At 38.4% G+C, this 19290-nt stretch overlaps 1 protein-coding gene across 24 annotated transcripts in view; it reads left to right on the top strand.

Annotated features, from left to right (window-relative positions):
• The window catches only part of BNC2 (basonuclin zinc finger protein 2), a 626204-nt gene that overhangs the window by 418354 nt on the left and 188560 nt on the right, over positions 1–19290 (top strand). For all 24 annotated transcript variants that reach the window (XM_061630417.1, XM_061630538.1, XM_061630453.1 and 21 more), the window contains one exon: positions 11925–12027. In XM_061630417.1, coding sequence (XP_061486401.1) covers positions 11925–12027 — 103 coding nt within the window. The remainder of the gene's footprint in view (positions 1–11924; positions 12028–19290) is intronic.

Below are 19290 nucleotides of genomic sequence, written 5' to 3'. Positions count from 1 at the left end.
AAGAAATAAGAGAAAAAACCATTAATCCAGATACAACATAATTTATGGATTTAATGCATTTTGCAAATTCTTTATACCTTAATCTTTCTGAAGTGTTGAAGGGGAATTTTCCATGTATTTATAAAGTTTACCGTACTAGCTTCTCCATTCCACCTTCCTAAGATAACTTTTATCCACACATTTATATTGTATTGTAATCGTGGCATTAAAGCTTCTGACACTTGTTGAGCCAGAGGGAGGATGGCTAAGGTAGAAAAAAAATTCAGTTCAAAAAATGAACCAAAATATGGATTTTAGGATAAAATAGGATGTACTTTGAGAGAAAATACATTTAGAAATGCATATTTTGTAACATAAAATGTTGAAAAATACATATAGATAAAAAATTGTACATAGTGTTTTTTAAAATCACAGATTAATGCAGAAAGTGAAAGGATGGAATGGAGTTATAAATGAATATATGTGAACTGTTGTAGACCAGAAAGAGACTGAATCATCCATCCTAGCGTGAACTCAAAGCTTCCAGATCAAAGCCCCATTTGACCACACTGGCTAAGAGCCAGGTATTGATAGCTGGTTATTTCTAAAATAAGGTTGTTTTATACACCTCTATCATGTTTGGCACACTACAATATTGTTATTTCAGTTATGTCCTGCTGTAAACATCTGTAGTGGGAGGTGGAAGTGTGCATCCCAAACACACAGTAGGCATGAGAAAGGGAGCTTCAGCTCATTGAGCCACTCAGGTGTGTGGCCAACCAGATACTTACAGGAATCCCAGACGCAGGGCCTGAGTGCAACAGCACTCTTCCCTCTTGTTTCCAGCAACTGGTATTCAAAGGCATGTTGCCTCTAACACTAGCCACTTTCAGCCACTGAAAGTCTTACGCTTCATAATTTTGTTTAAAGCTATCCAAGTTGATGACCATCACTCCCTCTTGTGGGGGCAGATGCTATAGTATAGTTGTGCGCTGGGTGAATTACTTTTATTTATTTATTTACATCCCACCTTTCCTCCAAGAAACTTAAGCGTTACTTTCTTTCGTCTGTCCTGAATCTTCCAACATTCAGCTTCAATGGATGGCCCCAAGTTACAGTATTATGAGAAAGCGAGAAAATCTTTTCTCTATGTACTTTCTACATACCATGCATAATTTTTAAACTTTTATTATTTTTAAAAACACAGAATACTTATATAGATACATAATGATGCATGATACGATCATTATCATATTACAATAATGTAAATAAATTGTATGGATGTATATCCTCATGAAATTTATTGTTCCAAAACGTAATAAGCAATAACTATTGCTCTAGAGATCGATTTGTTTGTCCATTATTTTCTTTTCTATAATATATAAGTTTTGATAATGTGACAATATCCTATATTCTTGGGATGGGGGCTAAACTTCCCCCCCAAGCTTTTGCAATACTTATTTTTGGCGGCAACTAATATATTTAATATTACTTGCAAATCCTCCTCTAGTACTACCCTTTAAATAATTTAATAATAATATTTTGGGGTTATTGGTATTGATAGCTGGTTATTTTTTAAATGAGATTATTTTATGCACCTCTGTCATGCCACCTCTTACTTGCCTTTTCTCTAAACTAAAAAGCCCAAATTGTTGTAACTTTTACTCATAGAGAAGTTTTCCCATTTCCTTTAACATTTTGGTTGCCCGTTAATGAAACTTTTCCAGCTCTACAATATCCTTTTTGAGGTGAGGTGACCAGAACTGTATACAGTATTCCAAGTGCAGTCTCATCTTAGATTTGTATAACAGCACTGTAATATTGACAGTTTTATTTTCAGTCTCATTCCTAATGATCACTAAAATGCAATTCATCTTTTTCACAGCTGCCTCACACTGGGTTACCTCTCTCAGAACATTCCCCAGAAACAACTTCGTGGTGTTTTGTTTTTTAAATGTGACTGCAGGGTACAGATACAGGATTTCAAATACTATTTTATCTGTTGCTTTTTATTCCCCAGTGCTTTTTTCATTTTCCAGCTTCTCTCTGAAGAACAGTTGTGAGTGGTTTTGTAAAACTTTTCTGTGCAACATGTTTTCCCAAACTGAAAAACCTTTGTTATCTCATCAGCAATCTTATGTCTTGTTAGTATTCTTGCCATCATATCATATTAGTATAGTTTTCATGAATGCCACAGAGAAATATAATGATATTAGCACCTTTCAAATTGTATTAGTGTAAATAAATAGAAGTCAGAAACAATACTAATTCAATATGATGTAAAACTGCTGATATAATACGAAAATGCACTGAACCACTCACAAGCTGTATCTCACTGAGACTGTGATGCCAGGGATATAGTGAGAATTGGGAGTACTCAGTAACATTGAAATGCAGAGTGAAGAATTACATTTTCAACTTTAAGAGCCACCAATATTAGAACAACATTTCTTTGTTGTAGAACAGTTCTCTTCAAAGTACGATGATTCCACTGAAAACTTGCAAAGTTAATTTGCACATTTTCCAGAATTAAGTCTGGAGCTATGTAAAAATTATATGACTTTGAATGTTTATGCACCATAATTTCATGAGAAGCCATCAGGATGGTTTATAACAGAGATGGGGAACCTGTGGCCCTCCAGATGTTATTGGACTCCAACACTCCTCAGCCCCAGCTAATGGTGAGGGATAATCATCCACACATGCTACTCCCAAGTTGTTGGTAGTATGGATGAGAATTCCCTTGAAAAGTTACTGTCTGTGTTCAGCCTGATTTCTACAAATGTGAACCCTGTAAAAGAGACTATGGTTACTGAGATTTCAAATATATTTTCATCTCCTTTTGCAGGAGTGGCTGTTTATATGGCTCTAAATTTCAAGTACATTTGGAGTCTACCTCACAACACACAACTAGTTGCAAATGGCTCTATCAATTCTGGTACCAGATTATGAGGCGCCCTTAGGCAAGATTACCTCTGTGGGCCCATCTCCTTGGTGCTGACACTGTTGCCCCTTTTCTTGTCTCTCCTTCTGGGCAAGACCCAACCTACATAGCTGCTGGAAGGAAAAGCTTAGGTCAGGCATGGGAACCTTTGGCCCTCCAAATGTTGCTAAACTACAACTCCCATCATCCCTGCCCATTGACCATGCTTGCTGGGGCTTGTAGTTCAATAATAGGAGTGGGAATTGTAGTTCAGCAATATCTGGAAGGCCAAAGGTTGAACACACCTGGGCTAGGTGAATGGAGGCTGTTGCCCCTTTTTCTTATTCTTGTCACTGTTAACTCAGAGCACAGGTGAACAGGCAACAACAGCAAGGAAGAAGAGGAGCACAGCAGCCCTGTGGGCTCCAAGGGTAAGGAATAGGCTCCTACTGAGTCATGATCCTTGACAGGTGACCAAGGGCACTGACCCCGATGCCATTCCTGAATATCTTACATATAATAAAAATGTAAAATGTCATCATTCAGCTCCCATTGGAGGATTTGTAGTGCCTGATCACAGTCCTTGATTTGCATGAAGTCAGGGCTTGCGTGGCGTAGGGGAGCAAAAGAGAAGGCACGTTGCACAACAGCAATGGCTGTGGCATGGGAGCAAGAAGGGAGGGATACTGACAGAAAAAGATTTAAAACAACAAGGGAGGGTTGAGTAGATTGGCAAGAGAGGAATAGGGAGGAGTTGTTTTTTTAAAAAGTTTTAACAAGGAGAAATAGCATTGATGGGTACAACACAGAAACTAACATGAGCCTTTCCCAACTCTCTTCTCGCTGTACTCAATCCCGTGCTCACTGTACTCTGCCATTCTTAACAACCGCCATTTTATCTGTGTCTTTCAATCTCTGCTTCAATCAGACCTCTGCCATTGTTTAAAACTGCCATTTTTATCACTATCCCTCAATTCCTGCGTCATTCAAACCTCTGTCATTGTTTAAAACAGCCACTTTCCCCATTTAGTGTCCCTCCTTTCTTGCTATACTCAAACGTCTCCCTCTTCCATTCCCTAGTGCCCTCAAATATTCTATAGTACCTTCACACCATGTATTCTACTCCTGGTGCTACATGTTCCAGATTCCAAATTCCATATAGTAATTTAGAAGAGATATTTTATTAACATTTAAACACCTATATATGTACAACATCCATCAACTGAACTTAACTTAAGCTAACTAATAGGCTTGCTCTTAAGATTCTGTTTATCTTGAAGATACAACAACATATATCGCCATGGGTGTGTACACAGGGGGCTGCAGAATAGGAGAGAGGGGAGGAGGCATGGAAATGGAGTGATCTGTATGCAAGGGGAAGTTGAGAAAAGGGGGGAGGAGGGACAGAGGAAAAGGGGCTGAAGGTGAAAAAGATAAGGGTTGCAAAAAGAAGGGAGTAGGAGGCATGGGAATGGGGTGAAGATGAAAGTGGGGTACAAAAGGTGCTGCAGAACAGGAGGGGGGGTGGCTTCATAATTGGATGGAAGGTGAAAAGTGCACTTAGTAGTTTCAGTTTGTGGGAGGAGGAGGATGCAGGAGGTTATCCTGGAGGTGGTCTGTGTATAAGGGGGAGTTGCACAAAAGGAGGAGGAGGTATGGACGTGACTCGAGGGTGAAAATGGGTACAAAGCAAGGCTGCAGAAGAGAAGAGAAGTGGCTTCAGACGTGGGGTTGGGAAAGTAAAAGGGAGCTTAGTAGTTGCATAGTGTAGAAAGGGAAGGCTCTAAGGAGTTAGTGTGGGGATAGTGGAGGGAGTAGTGAAGGGGTTGGCAAGTGGAGCAAGCATGGGTGCAGCCCCTAGTTACTATATATTTTTCCAAACATTAAGAACTCTTAACTTGTACTATTGATGTTATTTTCAAAGGATTTTACTAAATTTCGTTACCAGTTCTTATCCTGCTTTTCAATTTGTTCTTCTTTTACAAATATACAGTTTTGTGCACTTTCACAAGCAGCTTAATTGGCAAAGGATTTTTAAAAACACCCTTTTGTTTGAATTTCTGAAAATTTGCATAAGAGAAAATGAGTTGATAGAGGCATTGATGAAGTCTGTTGAGAAAGCACATAATATGTTATTTGCCAAAGTAGAAGTAATGTACTAAATCAGAAATGTTAAAAACAAACAAACATGAAGATATGGATTAGTTCGTTGGCAATAAAGTTGCTGCCTCTCCTTCAAATTGTAATCCATATGGAAGGCAATCCTTCTATCACAGGATATTATTGAAGGTTCAGTATAGTTACCATGGGAAATAGATTTATCCTCTTTGTATATGTTAAAGCTTTCTAAAATGTTTTCTCAGCTACTGGTCCACAACATCTTGTAGTTGTTTAGTATTTCCTTTTGTCATTCCTGTACCTCCTGCTAATATTTTTATTAGACATTCTAGATCTGCCTTAGGTTTGGGTAACGGGCTGGAATAGACCTCCAGTTACAGAATTCCATTACTATATATTGGGAATGGACTGTAACTCTGTGGTAGAGCACCTGTCGTCTGTGCAGAAGGTCTCAGGTTCATTCCTTGATATCTCTAAGTAGGACTGGGAAAGACTCCTGTCTGAAACCCTGGAGAGCTGCTACCCACCATTGTAGAGAATATTGAGCTAGATGGATCAAATGGTCTGACTCAGTATAAGATAGTGTCCTTTGTTCCTATGGATCGGTGATGAACACAAAATGGATATGGATTGCCTTCAAGTCATTCCAACTTATGGCGACCCTGTGAATAGGGTTTTCATGGTAAGCAGTATTCAAAGGTGGTTTACTATTGCCTTCCTCTGAGGTTGAGAGGCAGTGACTGGCCCAAGGTCACCCAGTGAGTTTCATGGCTGTGTGGGGATTCGAACCCTGGTCTCTCAGGTCATAGTCCAACATTCTAACCACAGCAAATCCCACCTCTGACTTCCATGCATACTTTATATTTCATACTCTCCAGGCTTCTGTGGCTACCCACCATCCCACTAGGATTAAACAATCATATCCTACTAGGATTAAACAGGATGCCCCCTCCCAAATCCTAATTTATCTATTTGGAGTCGGGCAGTAGGTCAGTGACAGAGCATCTGCTTTGCACTTAGAGTGTCCTAGGTCCAATCTGTGGCCTCTCTAGGTAGGGCTAGGAGAGACTCCTGCCTGAAACCCCAGAGAGCTGCTGCCAGTCAGTGTAGATGATAGTAGGCTAGATGGGCCAATGGCCTGACTCCAAATAAGACAGTTTCCTATGGTCCTATAGAAGATTCATTATTTCTATATGCTGAGGATCTGCCTTAAGATAGGGTAGTGATTGGAATAGGAGACCTTCAATTGACCTCCACTTATAGGATTCCACTATTAGCTATTGCTTTTCAAACAATTAATACCAAGCTCTTCCTCTCCTTCCATTCTACAGTACAAACAAGAGTAATTTCATCAACAGCATTATCAGTTCATCAATTCTTCTCCCTGCCACCCCCAGCATTTTAATCAATTAGTATTGGATTGATTTGTTCATTCTCAGGCCACCACACACCCCATCTGCCCCCATTATTGAAAGGTTACCATTACCACTAATGCTAACATATTGTAATATAATGTTAAACAGCGTTTTTATATCCTTGAATTAGACCCAAAGATAGAAGTAAAAGAGGAAGGTGCTAGGAAGCGCTGCTGAAAATATTGGTGCTTAATGAAATCACAAGGCTTATTTTAAGATGTTTTCTTGTGTTTCAACATTATCTTAGTGGAAATAGGGTTTTAAAGGGAAAGTGAATCTGACATATAACTTCCATAGAGATGGATTTAGATGGAATTATGACATCATTGATATAGTAAGGGTTCCTTGGAGACATTTATAATCTTACTGGAAATGCAAGAAACACTGTGTCAAATCTGCATCTAGAAAACTTATTTGATGTTCTGACTGTTTGTGGATTATTTACATGGCAGGACATAATGCTCCTCTGGAGCCCTGGCTTACTACACACTGAATCTGCCTTCACATTCCACTTGTAATATCTCTGTATATTTCTGCTGTAATATCTCCTTGGGTGGTGGTAGTGTTTAGTTTCTGTCTTCCAATCTGAGTCAGCAGAAAAGATTTAGCATTTTACTTGAAGTGAATGCAGACTAGTTATGCAGGTGCGATTTATTTATATTAGTAATAAATCTCATTACAATGCTCCTAGGCAATAATAACTAATCTTTTAAATTTGCTTGACAGTTCTCTTTTAATATTTTTCATAATAGCTATTTAAAATGTTTCTACACTTGCTTCCTACATCTGATCATTTGCACTGTGATCCAGCTTTTGAAACTCACCTCAGCGGCTTGCCATGTGCATGGGCATTAGATCAGCCCCCCTTCCTTGGGCTCATAGTCCTTGGGTTCTGGCTAAGCCCAGTGATAGGCAGGGCCAGGGCCAAAGTGGTCTGAATATTTTGTCAGATCTGCATCTTATGGGCTGCACACTTTCATTTGTATGGGAAAGAATACAGTTTAGCCTAGCTTTACAGTTTGGGGGTCCTGACATTTCCACATAATCTGTAAAATCTATATAATTTGTTTTTAAATTTGATTCTTTCTTAGAAGTCCACGTTAAAATTGTGTTGCAAATTAAAACACACACATGCACCTGTCAGTGTTCATTATTTAGATTTTTAAAAACATTATCCAAGAAATTAAATCAAATACTGCATCAAAATACAAAAATGCACTGGAGCTTTTGATTTTCACTTTTTGTCTCAGTTCATGTGGATGGCAAGGAGGGGGGGAATTGGGACAAAAGGGAGTGGCAGAGACAGGAAAGATGAGGACCGAAGAGAGAAAAGGGGTTATGAACCCACTTTTGGCTCAGGTCCTTACTATTTTAGCTCTGGCTCAGCCCATCACTAGGTTTGGCCCCACCCACTGCCAACCATAAGAAGTACTCCCCCATTGTGTAGGCTCCTACAGTGCCAGTCTTCTCAACTTCTTAGCTTTTATCTATTTACTGGAGAAATGTATTTAATAACTAACTAGTTGTTAGTGTTGTTTCTATTCATTGCCAACCCTTTCTTACACAGGGACCAGATCGAATTGTACCCATGAATAATTTTAACTAAATATAGTGTATCTAGCTGGCGATTGGTGGTCCATGACAAAAGTTATACATAACAAAAGGGGGAGAACAAATTCACCCTGTTGCTAATGTCATTTGTGGGGGTGGGGTAGGGTTCCAATACATGTGACATTAATTGGCTTGTTTTGGCCATGTTCAAGAATGATAAGATTGTGCTAGGTATCGAACAGTGTGTCTTAGAATTATCGTTACATTTCATCATGAAAATCTATATCTATATTTACATAATGTTTTACATAATAAAAGTGGTACTTGTTAATTATACTTACTTGGAACAGAATGCAACTGGAATCAATGGGACGGCCAAGTAAATGTATTTAAGATCAGGATGCAAGTAATTACAGTAATTTGCTGTAATTCATCTTATAGCCGTACATTTTCAGATGTTATATAATTTTATTGAAACTTGATATAAGATGATTCAGATATTTTAAAATGTTGGCCTGGAATCTCCTTGAATGTTTGTTTTTTGTGAGTAATGCGAGTGGGGGAAAAAAATAAAAGAGGGAGAAGGGTTTTTCCCCCAGCCAATAATTTTATAAATGCCTAAATGAGTCATTTTGAATTCAGACAATAAAATGTAATACTGGACTGAAACACTGAATTTCAGCCTGAATCCAATTTTTACAACCAACCTAATGACCTTTTCTTGAACAGGGAGGAAGTAGGAGGGAAACTGAAAATTATTCTTAGCCTTTAATATAGATACTCTGATAACACAGTTGTAGTGGGCAAGATTGTTGCACCCATGTGTAAGATCAACAAACTGTGAATGAGATGCTAAAAACAAGTGTGAAAAAAGCATTTGTTAGTACAAGGAACTTTACTTTGTAATGCTTTCTGCCCTTTTGCAGTGTAATTAATTATTGAGTTCATTAATTAATGAACATATTAGAGAAAGACACCATTAATGACTAGGGGAGACCTGATATATCACTGAGTCAATAAAGTATTGAACACAGAGAGACCTTTTGTTAGATTCCAGCCCCCCTTTATCTTGTAACTCACAATCACATATATTATTCTTGCCTAGTCAGCAATTTTGTGGGTGCTCTTATATTTCATATTTCTAATCCCTTCAATCACCAGGAGGTGCAACAATGCTTTACAACCTTGCTTAATGAATTGTTGGTCAGTTGACATTGGTTGGTAAACTCTTAAATGTCTGGTGCAGTAAAACAAAGTCGTCCCCCCATTCCCCACCAATCCAACAATGCTTTTTGATCTAAAGCAGTAGCTGGAGAGGGAAAGGCATAAGGCATGTACAAAAAACATCTTTGTCAGAAATCATATACAAAAGGTCAGCCAGATTTTAATTAGAGTCTAATGAATGAAAAAAATAATTTATAAAACATGATTTATATGCTTGAAAAGAGCCCCTGTTGTACTTACTTGCTTACAAAGAAGTCACACTTACATGAACAGAGGGGAGGGATCGGTAATATCAGCTATGAGTATGTTCCAAAGGGCCATGTGAAATATTAAGCATCTGCAACAGGGCTTTTCTGCATGCCCTTACTGCAGGCTGTTATAGTCCCCAAATGCTGCTGTTGAACTTTAGGGGACTAGATGGACCGGATTTCCACTCTGTCAAAGAGTTGCAGTTTTGAAAGCAAAGTCAACAACATGCAAACTGTGAGCAAAAGGTCTCCAGGCCTATAACTTTATAAATGATGTGATTTCTACTCAGGTTTACTTGGAAGTAGGTGTCTCCAAGTGTAACAAGATTCCCAAGTAAGTGTGCAGCAAAATCAGTTTCAAGACAATGGTAGTTATGTAGATATTTGAATTTGTATAAATCAGTTATTACTGGATTCAGAAAATTCAGATGTTCTTGCAAACTTCCTTCCTTTGACCCTAAAGTGATCATTAGTTGCATCTAAATTAGTAGAATGATCATTTCCTGTCATTTCCATAACACATTGTTAATGTGTGAATGCTGAATATAATTCCCTCAATTTCAAAATTCTGTGTGCAAATTAAGCTTAAATGCATGCCATAAATTTACTAGTAGTTTAGGGAGCACAGGTCATCTTTAGCACTATTTAAAAACTGAGGTCTTGGCTTAAAAATTAAGAGCCTTGCTCGTTATTTATATATTAGCTTTACAGTTTGAAGAAATTATCCATCTGTCCCCTCCAAAGCAATCTTTCTATTCATACCATATGTGTTTCAATCTTGCCTACTTGTATTTCATTTTAAGAAGGTGGGGGGCATGTTTTTAAAGGAAACATCAAATTGTCAAAAGGCGAACGCTTATGCCTTGTAAAAGTGATGGAGGCAAATGAAAGTTACTACATGTCTCTTGAATCAACTCTCTTCTGTATCTCCATCATTATATTGATGCTTTGGGAACACATTGAGCCAGTGACTATTCTGATACTTAACTGAATTAAATCTTTTACAAGTCTCCAAAAGAGAAACGTGTGGACTTTTTTTTCTTTTTGGATGAAGTGGGGGGAGGGAGAGACCTTCGCTCTGTATTTATGTATATTTGAGTATATGCTTCATTCTTACTTATAACAAACATGACATGCTGCAATGTGAAGACATAACTAGCTTTAAAAAAACAACCTTCAGGCAGTTGGAAAGCTGAACCAGGAAATCTGTGCAACATACACATAATCTTCTACATTTAAAAACCAAATGGGGACTTTGGTCTACATTATTTAAGTGCATTTACTCATTTTCTTTTCTTTTTTAATTTCATTTTTCATTTGTATACCAGCTTTCTACATTATTGTACTAAGGTGGTTTACAGCCATAGAAATGAGAAAATATACCAAGAAACACTGTCATCCTGTAATAATTCAAAATATACCTAAAAATAAACAATTGGCAAAATTCAACAATACATTTGACATATCATGTTAACAAAATATCCACAAATGATGACAAAACAAAAATGCTTTCATCAATTACGATAAGTGTTCCTCCATCCTAAAAAGAAATACCTTGCATATAGAAGAGTGACATATCAAGGCAAGCTTTAGCCTCGGTCAGAGATACATATATTTTAAATGCATTTTTCTAGTACATTTGAACTTTACACACCACTTAGAGCATTTGTACGGAAGAGCAGGCAACAGCCCACCATAAACCAGCAAGTTTTCCAGTGGAACTACAGCCCTTATCATCTTGTCATCCTGGTCTCTCTTCTGTCCCCAGACCTTTTGGACAACACAGCTGACCTACAGGATGTTGTAATGAATCCAGTCCATTTTCATGGGATGATTATGATGACTTTATGTATCCTATAGTTGTAATTGCTGTGACTTTGAAAGTTTTTGGCAGCCCCATACCTGACATTAAAATAGTGCAAGTTGTTTCATGTCAGTTTTTGTTTTAATATTTATTATATGTGCAATAGGGAAATGAAAATGACAAGTATTTTGCAAGCAAATATGTTAAGAATAAAATAATAGTGCTTCCTATGTCTGTATTTTGATCATGATCCAAAGGCCCATGCATAATGCTTTGCATACATATTGAGATCTGATATAGTGCAGGACAGAGAACCTGTGGCTCCCCATAGGTTGCTAGAATGTCAGCCCTGACCTTTGGCCATGATAGGTGGGGTTGATGAGTGTTGGAGTCAAACAACATCTGGAGGAGCAATTCCCCAGGCCCTGGTGTAGTATAGTGGCTAAGAATGTTAACCACTAGGAACCTGGAAGTTCATCTCATCTGAACCTTGCATTTGTTGCATCACCTTAGGTACTCCACTATATTTTTTAAATTTCTACCTTCCATCTGTAATGTGAGATAACAATACTGACCTTAGAGGACTGCTGTAAACTGTACATATTAAGCTAATTTATTCAGTAAGATATTTATAGAAGATGGTTTCCCTTTTCTTCTTCCAGGCCATACGCTGCACATTGGTAAACTGCACGTGTGAATGCTTCCAACCTGGGAAGATAAACTTGAGAACCTGTGATCAATGTAAACATGGATGGGTCGCACATGGTGAGAACTATCATTTTATTGTCTTCTTGTCATCTCTCTCTCTCTCTCTCTCTCTCTCTCTCTCTCTATGTGTATATATATATATTGTGTACATGTGTGCAGGAAGAATCCTGTTGTTCCAACACACAGCTTCAAATGGCAGTGGGAGCAATGACTATTCTGCTGTATGCATCAGAAACAATGAATTCTAGTCTCTACAAAGTAGTGCAATGCTCCCAGCTTTGAGCAGTTTGACAAGATGTTTACATTTAGGGCTAGCCCAACAAATTTTGGTATCTGAGGCAGACTCCTTCCTTATCTTTTCCCATAAAACTGTTAGGACTCACAATTAATAATAATAAAATAATAAAATTTTATTTGTTAGTCGCCTATCTGTCCGAGTTATCAGACACTCTAGGCGACTTACAACAACATATGAAAATACAATAGACAATCAAAACATAATTATCAATTAAGCTAACATCAAAAAACATCCAATAATATATCAAAAAGCTAATCCACCCCAAAATTCCGATAGGCCTGCCTGAATAGCCAGGTCTTAAGAGCTCGGCGAAAACCCACCAGGGAGGAGGCATGTCGGAGATCATAAGGGAGAGAGTTCCAGAGGGTGGGGGCCACAACCGATAGGCTATTGTTGCTATGGTAAAGCAGACTATTAAAGTCATTACTGAGGATGCAGTAAGGGCACATATACAAGATCAGCTGTGTATAGGGTATTAGTTGTGTCAAGGTAATGGTTTCAGCTGCTTTGAAAGAGGTGGTGGTCTGTACATAAGGAAAGCTGCCTTGGACCCTTAATATCTGAATAACCATTGGCCATTTACTACCATTCCTGAGCAAAGTGCTTAAGTCTGTGGGATGATATGCAATTTCATGCACTCTAAATGAGATAAATTTTTCAGATTCTACTTTTGGATTGGTTTGGTGCTAAAACTGTCTTGGTTGCTCTGATGGATGACTTTTGCTGTTCCTTGTGATGAAGTGGTTAGAATAATGTTTTAAAAATCCTTACCGTGTGGATAGTCCTCAGTAGGAAGCTGCATGTGTGAAACAGACATTTTAATGGATTGGATCCAGACTAAGTTAGCTGAACTTAGTTCCCATTAAAGTTGTTATTTACTTATTCCATTTATTTCAGTGGAACCTATGCTCAGTTAATTGTCTGGATTGGTGATAACCTGAACGTATAGTAAGTGAAATAATATGGCCCTCTATTTTTCCATTTGAAAAATTATTAATTTGAATAGCTGCCAACCACTCTTCATTGGTGCCAGCAGCCCTATCTTATGTTACCTTATGGTAAGATCATACCTGTTTATAGTACATTTCTGCTATGGAGCTAACATTGCATATAAGAAGCAGGCAATAAATCAAAACAGTATGATGGAAATTCAGACATACTAGAGTCTCTTTCAGGGCCTAGATAACAAAAAGAAGGTGGTATATTCTACAGTGGTTGAGTGGAAACCCTGATGGTGGTTCACCCTCATAAAAGGTGGTACAGTGATCTACAATCTGTAACTCAGGGCACGAGCTAGAAGCTGTTTTGGTTGCATCTCTATCTTGTGTGTGGGAGAAAGTAGAGTTCCCTGAACCACCACCATTAGTCAGAAATCCACCTGGTAGATAAGGTTTATGGTAACATTAATATCACAATCTAGCATGTGTTCTGGTGTGCTTCGCAATTATTGTATACCACGTTGCTGAATCTTCAAACTGTTTAAAGTCTGCCAAGTTTAAGGAGCCAATGATAAGGTGGAGGAAGAGGTGAAAAAGTTAAACTACCAGTTTCACTGGGAGAGAGTTGAACACATATCCTTTTTTATTTTGTTGTATCACTTTGTAATTTTCAAAAGGTTACAAATGTTACAACCTTCATTTTGGGATACTGTATGTGAGGTGTTTACCACTTCATTCATTCATTCATTCATTCATGCATTCATTCATTCATTCATTCATTCATTCACCCTTCACCAGGAGGCCCCAGGGCAGGTTAAAATGCAATATTAAAACCAGTTAAACCAAATTACAGTCACAAGAATAAAGTAGGTCCCAAAATATATCTCTCAGATGTCAAATGCCAGGGTAAAGCAGTGTACCTACAGTATATGATGAAAGTTATAAATTGAAGGTGCCAAATGAATCTTTGTGGGAATGGGATTCCACAGCTTAGGGCTGTTACAGAGGGCTCCTTTGGATGGAAGGGTGGGATATACATTTAATAATAATAACAACAAAATGCCCTCTCCCAGGCTGCCACCCCAACATTTCAGAGAGCAGTGATACTATCAAGAAAGCCCCCTCTGCCAGTCTCCATACCCAAGAGGGTTCACAGGGAAATAGGCAGTCTTTCAGATATTTGAGGCCCAGTCATTTAGGGCTTTGAATTCGATCCAGAAACAAACTGGAAACCAGTGCAGCTGTTTTAAACAAGGGTTATGTGAATTTTAAATGGAACCCCAAGTTTATCTCGCAATAATACTGTGAGATAAATTAGGCTGAGAGAATGTGATTAGGTCAGCCCAGGAGGCTAATAGCTGAACAGAGATTTAAAACTCACAGCTCCCTAGTGTAAGCCCAACACTTTATCAACTGTCCCATACTCCTCCCTTAAAATCAGTGGGACTTAACTTTGGATGGATCGTGTTCACTGTGTCATGAGTGCATGCCATCATATAGTGTTAGGCCCAAACTGTACATGACAGTGGCCTGCCTTTTTCATATGTAAGGTGTGCATGTGCCAGAGTGGGTAGCAATTGAGTGGAATAAAATGGTGCACAGGTAGGGGGTGCTGAATCCTTATCTGTGGTGGTATTCTCTGCAGCCTTCGCCATCTGGACTAAATATAGGTGGAGGTAAGAGTGGGGTTGTGGGAGTGGTCAGCATCCTTTTGGTCCTTATAATCCCACCCTTCACTTCATGTGTCATATGGGATCACTTGGATTTAAAGTTCTGGTTCTGCTGCTGTGACATGTAGTTCAGCTTCAGTCTGAGTATTATGAGGTCTGTAGGTGTCATGGGTATGAGTACCATATGTGGGAGAGTATGAATATTATGGGGGGGCTGTATTGATAACTTGCATGCAAAATATTCAAGTCTTAATTTGGGACAGCAGGGCAATGTGGGCAAAAAATGATTCTCCCCCCCCATTTTTGTAACTGTTTTTGTTTTTACTTTATCATGTTATTCCATTTATGAATCCAAGATAGGGATGAGGGAGGAATTAGATTCCGTTCACATTTTAATGTGAAACTACCTAATTTGCACTTCCCCAAACAAAGAATGAACTGAAATGCAGCGATCTTTTTAAATTCACACTTCTCCAAATTCTCCAAAAAAGTAATTTGTACAAAAACATGTATATTAGTGGATAATGTATGTAAAAATATATTATATTAGGGGAAAGTGCTTGCAAAATTCATGTATTATGCAAAATTACATACAAGATGTGACTGTTCGGATACATGCACACCAACTGGCTGACAATTTTTTGTGATGTCTTTAAAAAATAATAAATTGCAAACTAATGGAGAGATGTGAGAACTGAACTTGACAGGAAAAATGAGAATCGAATTTAGAATTGACAGTTTCATCCATCTTAACTCAAAAATATGTTTTAGGAAACATAAAAACAATTTCAAAATACAACCCAGCTCTTTCAGATATTTCCTTAATCCAAGTCACCCAAGTTTCATTTACAGAGAAAAGTTATATATTGCATTTTCAGATACATTTCAGGTTTAGGACAGCGCATAAAGTGAAGGCAGAATAGCTTGTTGTATGCCATGAGTACATTGGGGTACTGTGTCTTCGGTGCTACCAAAGTAAGACTGGTTGCCAGACTGAATGCGCTTGCTTGTTATTAATTATGTGCCATGTAATATTCACCAGTCCTAACTAGTCATATTTCATCACTGATAAAAATGGCTCAGTCACATATTTTAAGTGCAAAATGTGTGAAACGTGAACGCTGCATAACCAGCATATGCACATTGCTGGGCCCTTGTGCCTTGCCCCTTCTCTAGAGAACAACATCATAACTTCCATCTGCTATGGATGCTGCCAAGAACGTTCATTGTTTTGTGTGTGGTAGAGGTGTATTTATGGAATGTTAAGAGAATAATCTGTTGACTTATTATTTTTCTCTTCTAAAAATCTATATGTGTAAAAATTACTAGGGCTCATAGGATAGGGGAGAATATTAATGAAATAATGGGTCCTGTTCTGGTCCTGCAGAGAAGAAGGTCAGTAGTTGCGGCACCAGAGACAGCTCATGAGTGCACAACTTTCTCCAGCAAAGTTCAAAAGCAAACTTAGCTTTTATAAGCCTCTGCCTGCAAGCCACCTCTTCTAGACCCTTGTGAAGGACTTCGTTTCTTAAAGGACCAATGCTTTGGCCTGAAGACAGGTGCTCACTCTGTGCCCCCTGACCTCCCCTTTGATGCACTCCCTGCATCTCTGGACTGGTGAGAAAACTGTGAGAGGCATTTGGTTCCTCAGGCTCAGGGGGTGGCACCTGTGAGGGTCCTGGCTTTCGCTCTCCAGGCCCTGATGATTTGGGAGATTGTTCCTTGGGCTTCTCTCTGGCAGCCTCAGTGGTTTCCCAATCTTCAGCAGCAGGTTTAGAGCCCTGAACTTGGTCAGGTGTGGTCCCTCATTTGCTAGCGCTGCTGCCATGAGCTCTGTGCCCTGATCACTGCTGGACTCCAGGATCATGACATAATGAGTGCAAATTTAAGTTGCTGAGGGTTTTTTTTTAACTGCTTACAGAAGCAGTGTAACATCAAAATCAGAAATTAATGTAAGATCATTACTTTGAACTAGAAAATTCTGTTCCCCCCCAGCTGTTTTTATATTATTTTTAAATTGTCATTTCATATTTTACTTTTATTGTTGTTACCCATCTTGAGAATTGTTTGGTGGAATGGCAGGGTACACATTTTGCAAATAATAAATAAAAGTGAAGTCACAAGTTGTGATTTTCTGATTCACAAAAGAGGACGGATTATCTTGTTAAATAAATAGATAGATAAAAGATTTATGGATCACTTTTTACCTATTGATCTTAGAGCGGGTTGTTCTCAGGTACATACAATTCAATAACAGAATACAAGTATCATATACAATTAAAAATTAAAAGAAACCTCATAAATTTACTACTGCTGGGAAAAAGGCGACAACAAAAGAAATCTCATTACCTGTCTGTGCCTGTCAGATCTCAAGGGGAAGGGCATTGTTTTAACATTAGACCAAGCTGAGAAGAAGAGAGAGAAAATGCAAACGGCCATCTTATCGCATAGCAAACTTGACTGGATGCAGCACTATGGACCCTTCTCACATGGCCTGGGGCTTCTCGTCTTACACAGTAGCACATGAAGAAAATGCACTGCAGCAGCTGCCATGCTGCCAATGTAACAGAAGAAGGAGAACCAAGATGCACTTAGCTCCTATTGGAATCTCAGTAGCTGGTGGTGTAAGAGTTAGCATGGTGTGAGCAGGAGTGGGGAAGCCCAGCTTCAACCTCCACTCGTCAATGAAGCTCACTGCATGATCTTGGACCATTTGTTGATTTCCCAGCCTAACCTACTTCACAGGATTGTTGTTAGGATAACAGGGTGGAGAGGGACAATGTGTACTGCACTGAGAACCTTAGAGGGTTCCTTGGAGGAACATAATAAAAATGCAGTCAATAATCTCTGGGCTTTTAGAGTTTCTCTTGGCTAAGATAAGAATCATTCTTCAATCTAAATTTAATTTCTAAATTTAATAACAGAAATTGCCAATCCTTCAACTGTCTTGTTTTTGTTAAACTGCTGCCACATCAATAAAATTGGATGACACTTTATTTTACAAATAAGCTTTCTGAAGGCATGTGAGTGGAATCTTCAAAGGCTTGTGGTGTCTTCCTAATAATTTTGGTTGTGGTTCCCCCTCCCTTTCTCGTAACGACTGTTCCTCATACATTTCTTACTTTCAGTACTTAAAATTCCTAGTCAAGAAATGGGTATATGTATATGATAAATAGAAATTTACATTTGAGAACTGCATCCTGCCAACATGTGTAAATGTCTTGGTCCTTTTTGAATAAATCCAATCACTGTGTTTACATATTGTGGCAAAGCAAGTCCAGTGATATATACAGATATATTTTTGTCAGACACATTCCAAGCATATGTGTATAAATTAGTGCCTTCAGACTGTGGCAAGCCCACTTGAGTTATTTATCTTATTTACTCTCCAATATCTTTAGAGGGGTGTTCCTTGAGGACTGATTGATTCATTGCAATATGGAACACGTGGGTTTTGAAATCCCAGAGCACCACAAGTTACAATTCCTTTAAATATCTTTTAACTCTGTCCTTGTAGAATCTGTTTCTGGGAAATAATTCTAAGTGGTGCTCCCTAGGTCCCGCTCCTTACAATCTTAATAATTATTAATAAGATTGTGTTGTGCTCATTGAATATGGCATGGTTGATGGGGGGACTAGAAGTAGCCAAGAGGATATGCATGCACTGAACATTTGCTATGAAATATAATTTCAATGCATGTCCTTAATGAATGGTAGATTTCTATGGATTTTACCAATCAAAGAGTAGGACCTCTGTGTTCTATAGGATTAGCTCTGCTTAGCAAAGCTCAGTAATGTATGGTGTCAAAATATGGGGTACATTCATAGGTGACAAAGGTACTGCTATTAATTTTGTATGCCTCTAGGATGATGTCACAAAGATATTATGAATACTCATTTCTGCCCTTTTCTGTTTGTATGCAGTCTTTTAGACTAGGTGAGGCTGCACCTCCTCCAAGAAGAGAACCCAGATACTTCATTTCCACTAATGGTTCTAAACCTGTTCAGGTCCACGTTCATTTGCAGACGACCAAAGCAGCTCATCAAGCATTAAATGTGGATGTAAATTCACATTCCAGCCTGCAATCAAATTTAAAATGAGCATCTTGCTCATATTATGCCACAGCACAGTTGTTCACAAATAAGCTGAAGTACGTGCAAGTGCCATGAGAGAAGCGGAAGTTATTCTTAATGCCACTTGTGAAAGCTCCCTTAGAGCTCAATCCGTTCTCATTATGTTTTCTTACATAACCAATCTACCTCAATAATGTTTTTCAACTTCATCTTAACCTGTCTTCCTGATATCAATAATAATAACAACAAATAAAATAGTGTCCAGGACTCTTCTTTCCTACAAGCCAAATCAAATGAAATCAAATCAAACTGTTCTCAGTACCAGAATAAGTCTATGAAA

This window comes from Rhineura floridana, chromosome 1 (assembly GCF_030035675.1).
Source record: "Rhineura floridana isolate rRhiFlo1 chromosome 1, rRhiFlo1.hap2, whole genome shotgun sequence".
In the NCBI taxonomy this organism is placed as follows: domain Eukaryota; kingdom Metazoa; phylum Chordata; class Lepidosauria; order Squamata; family Rhineuridae; genus Rhineura; species Rhineura floridana.
Note: the sequence above shows the minus strand (reverse complement) of the source record. Positions and strands in the feature narration are given on the sequence as shown.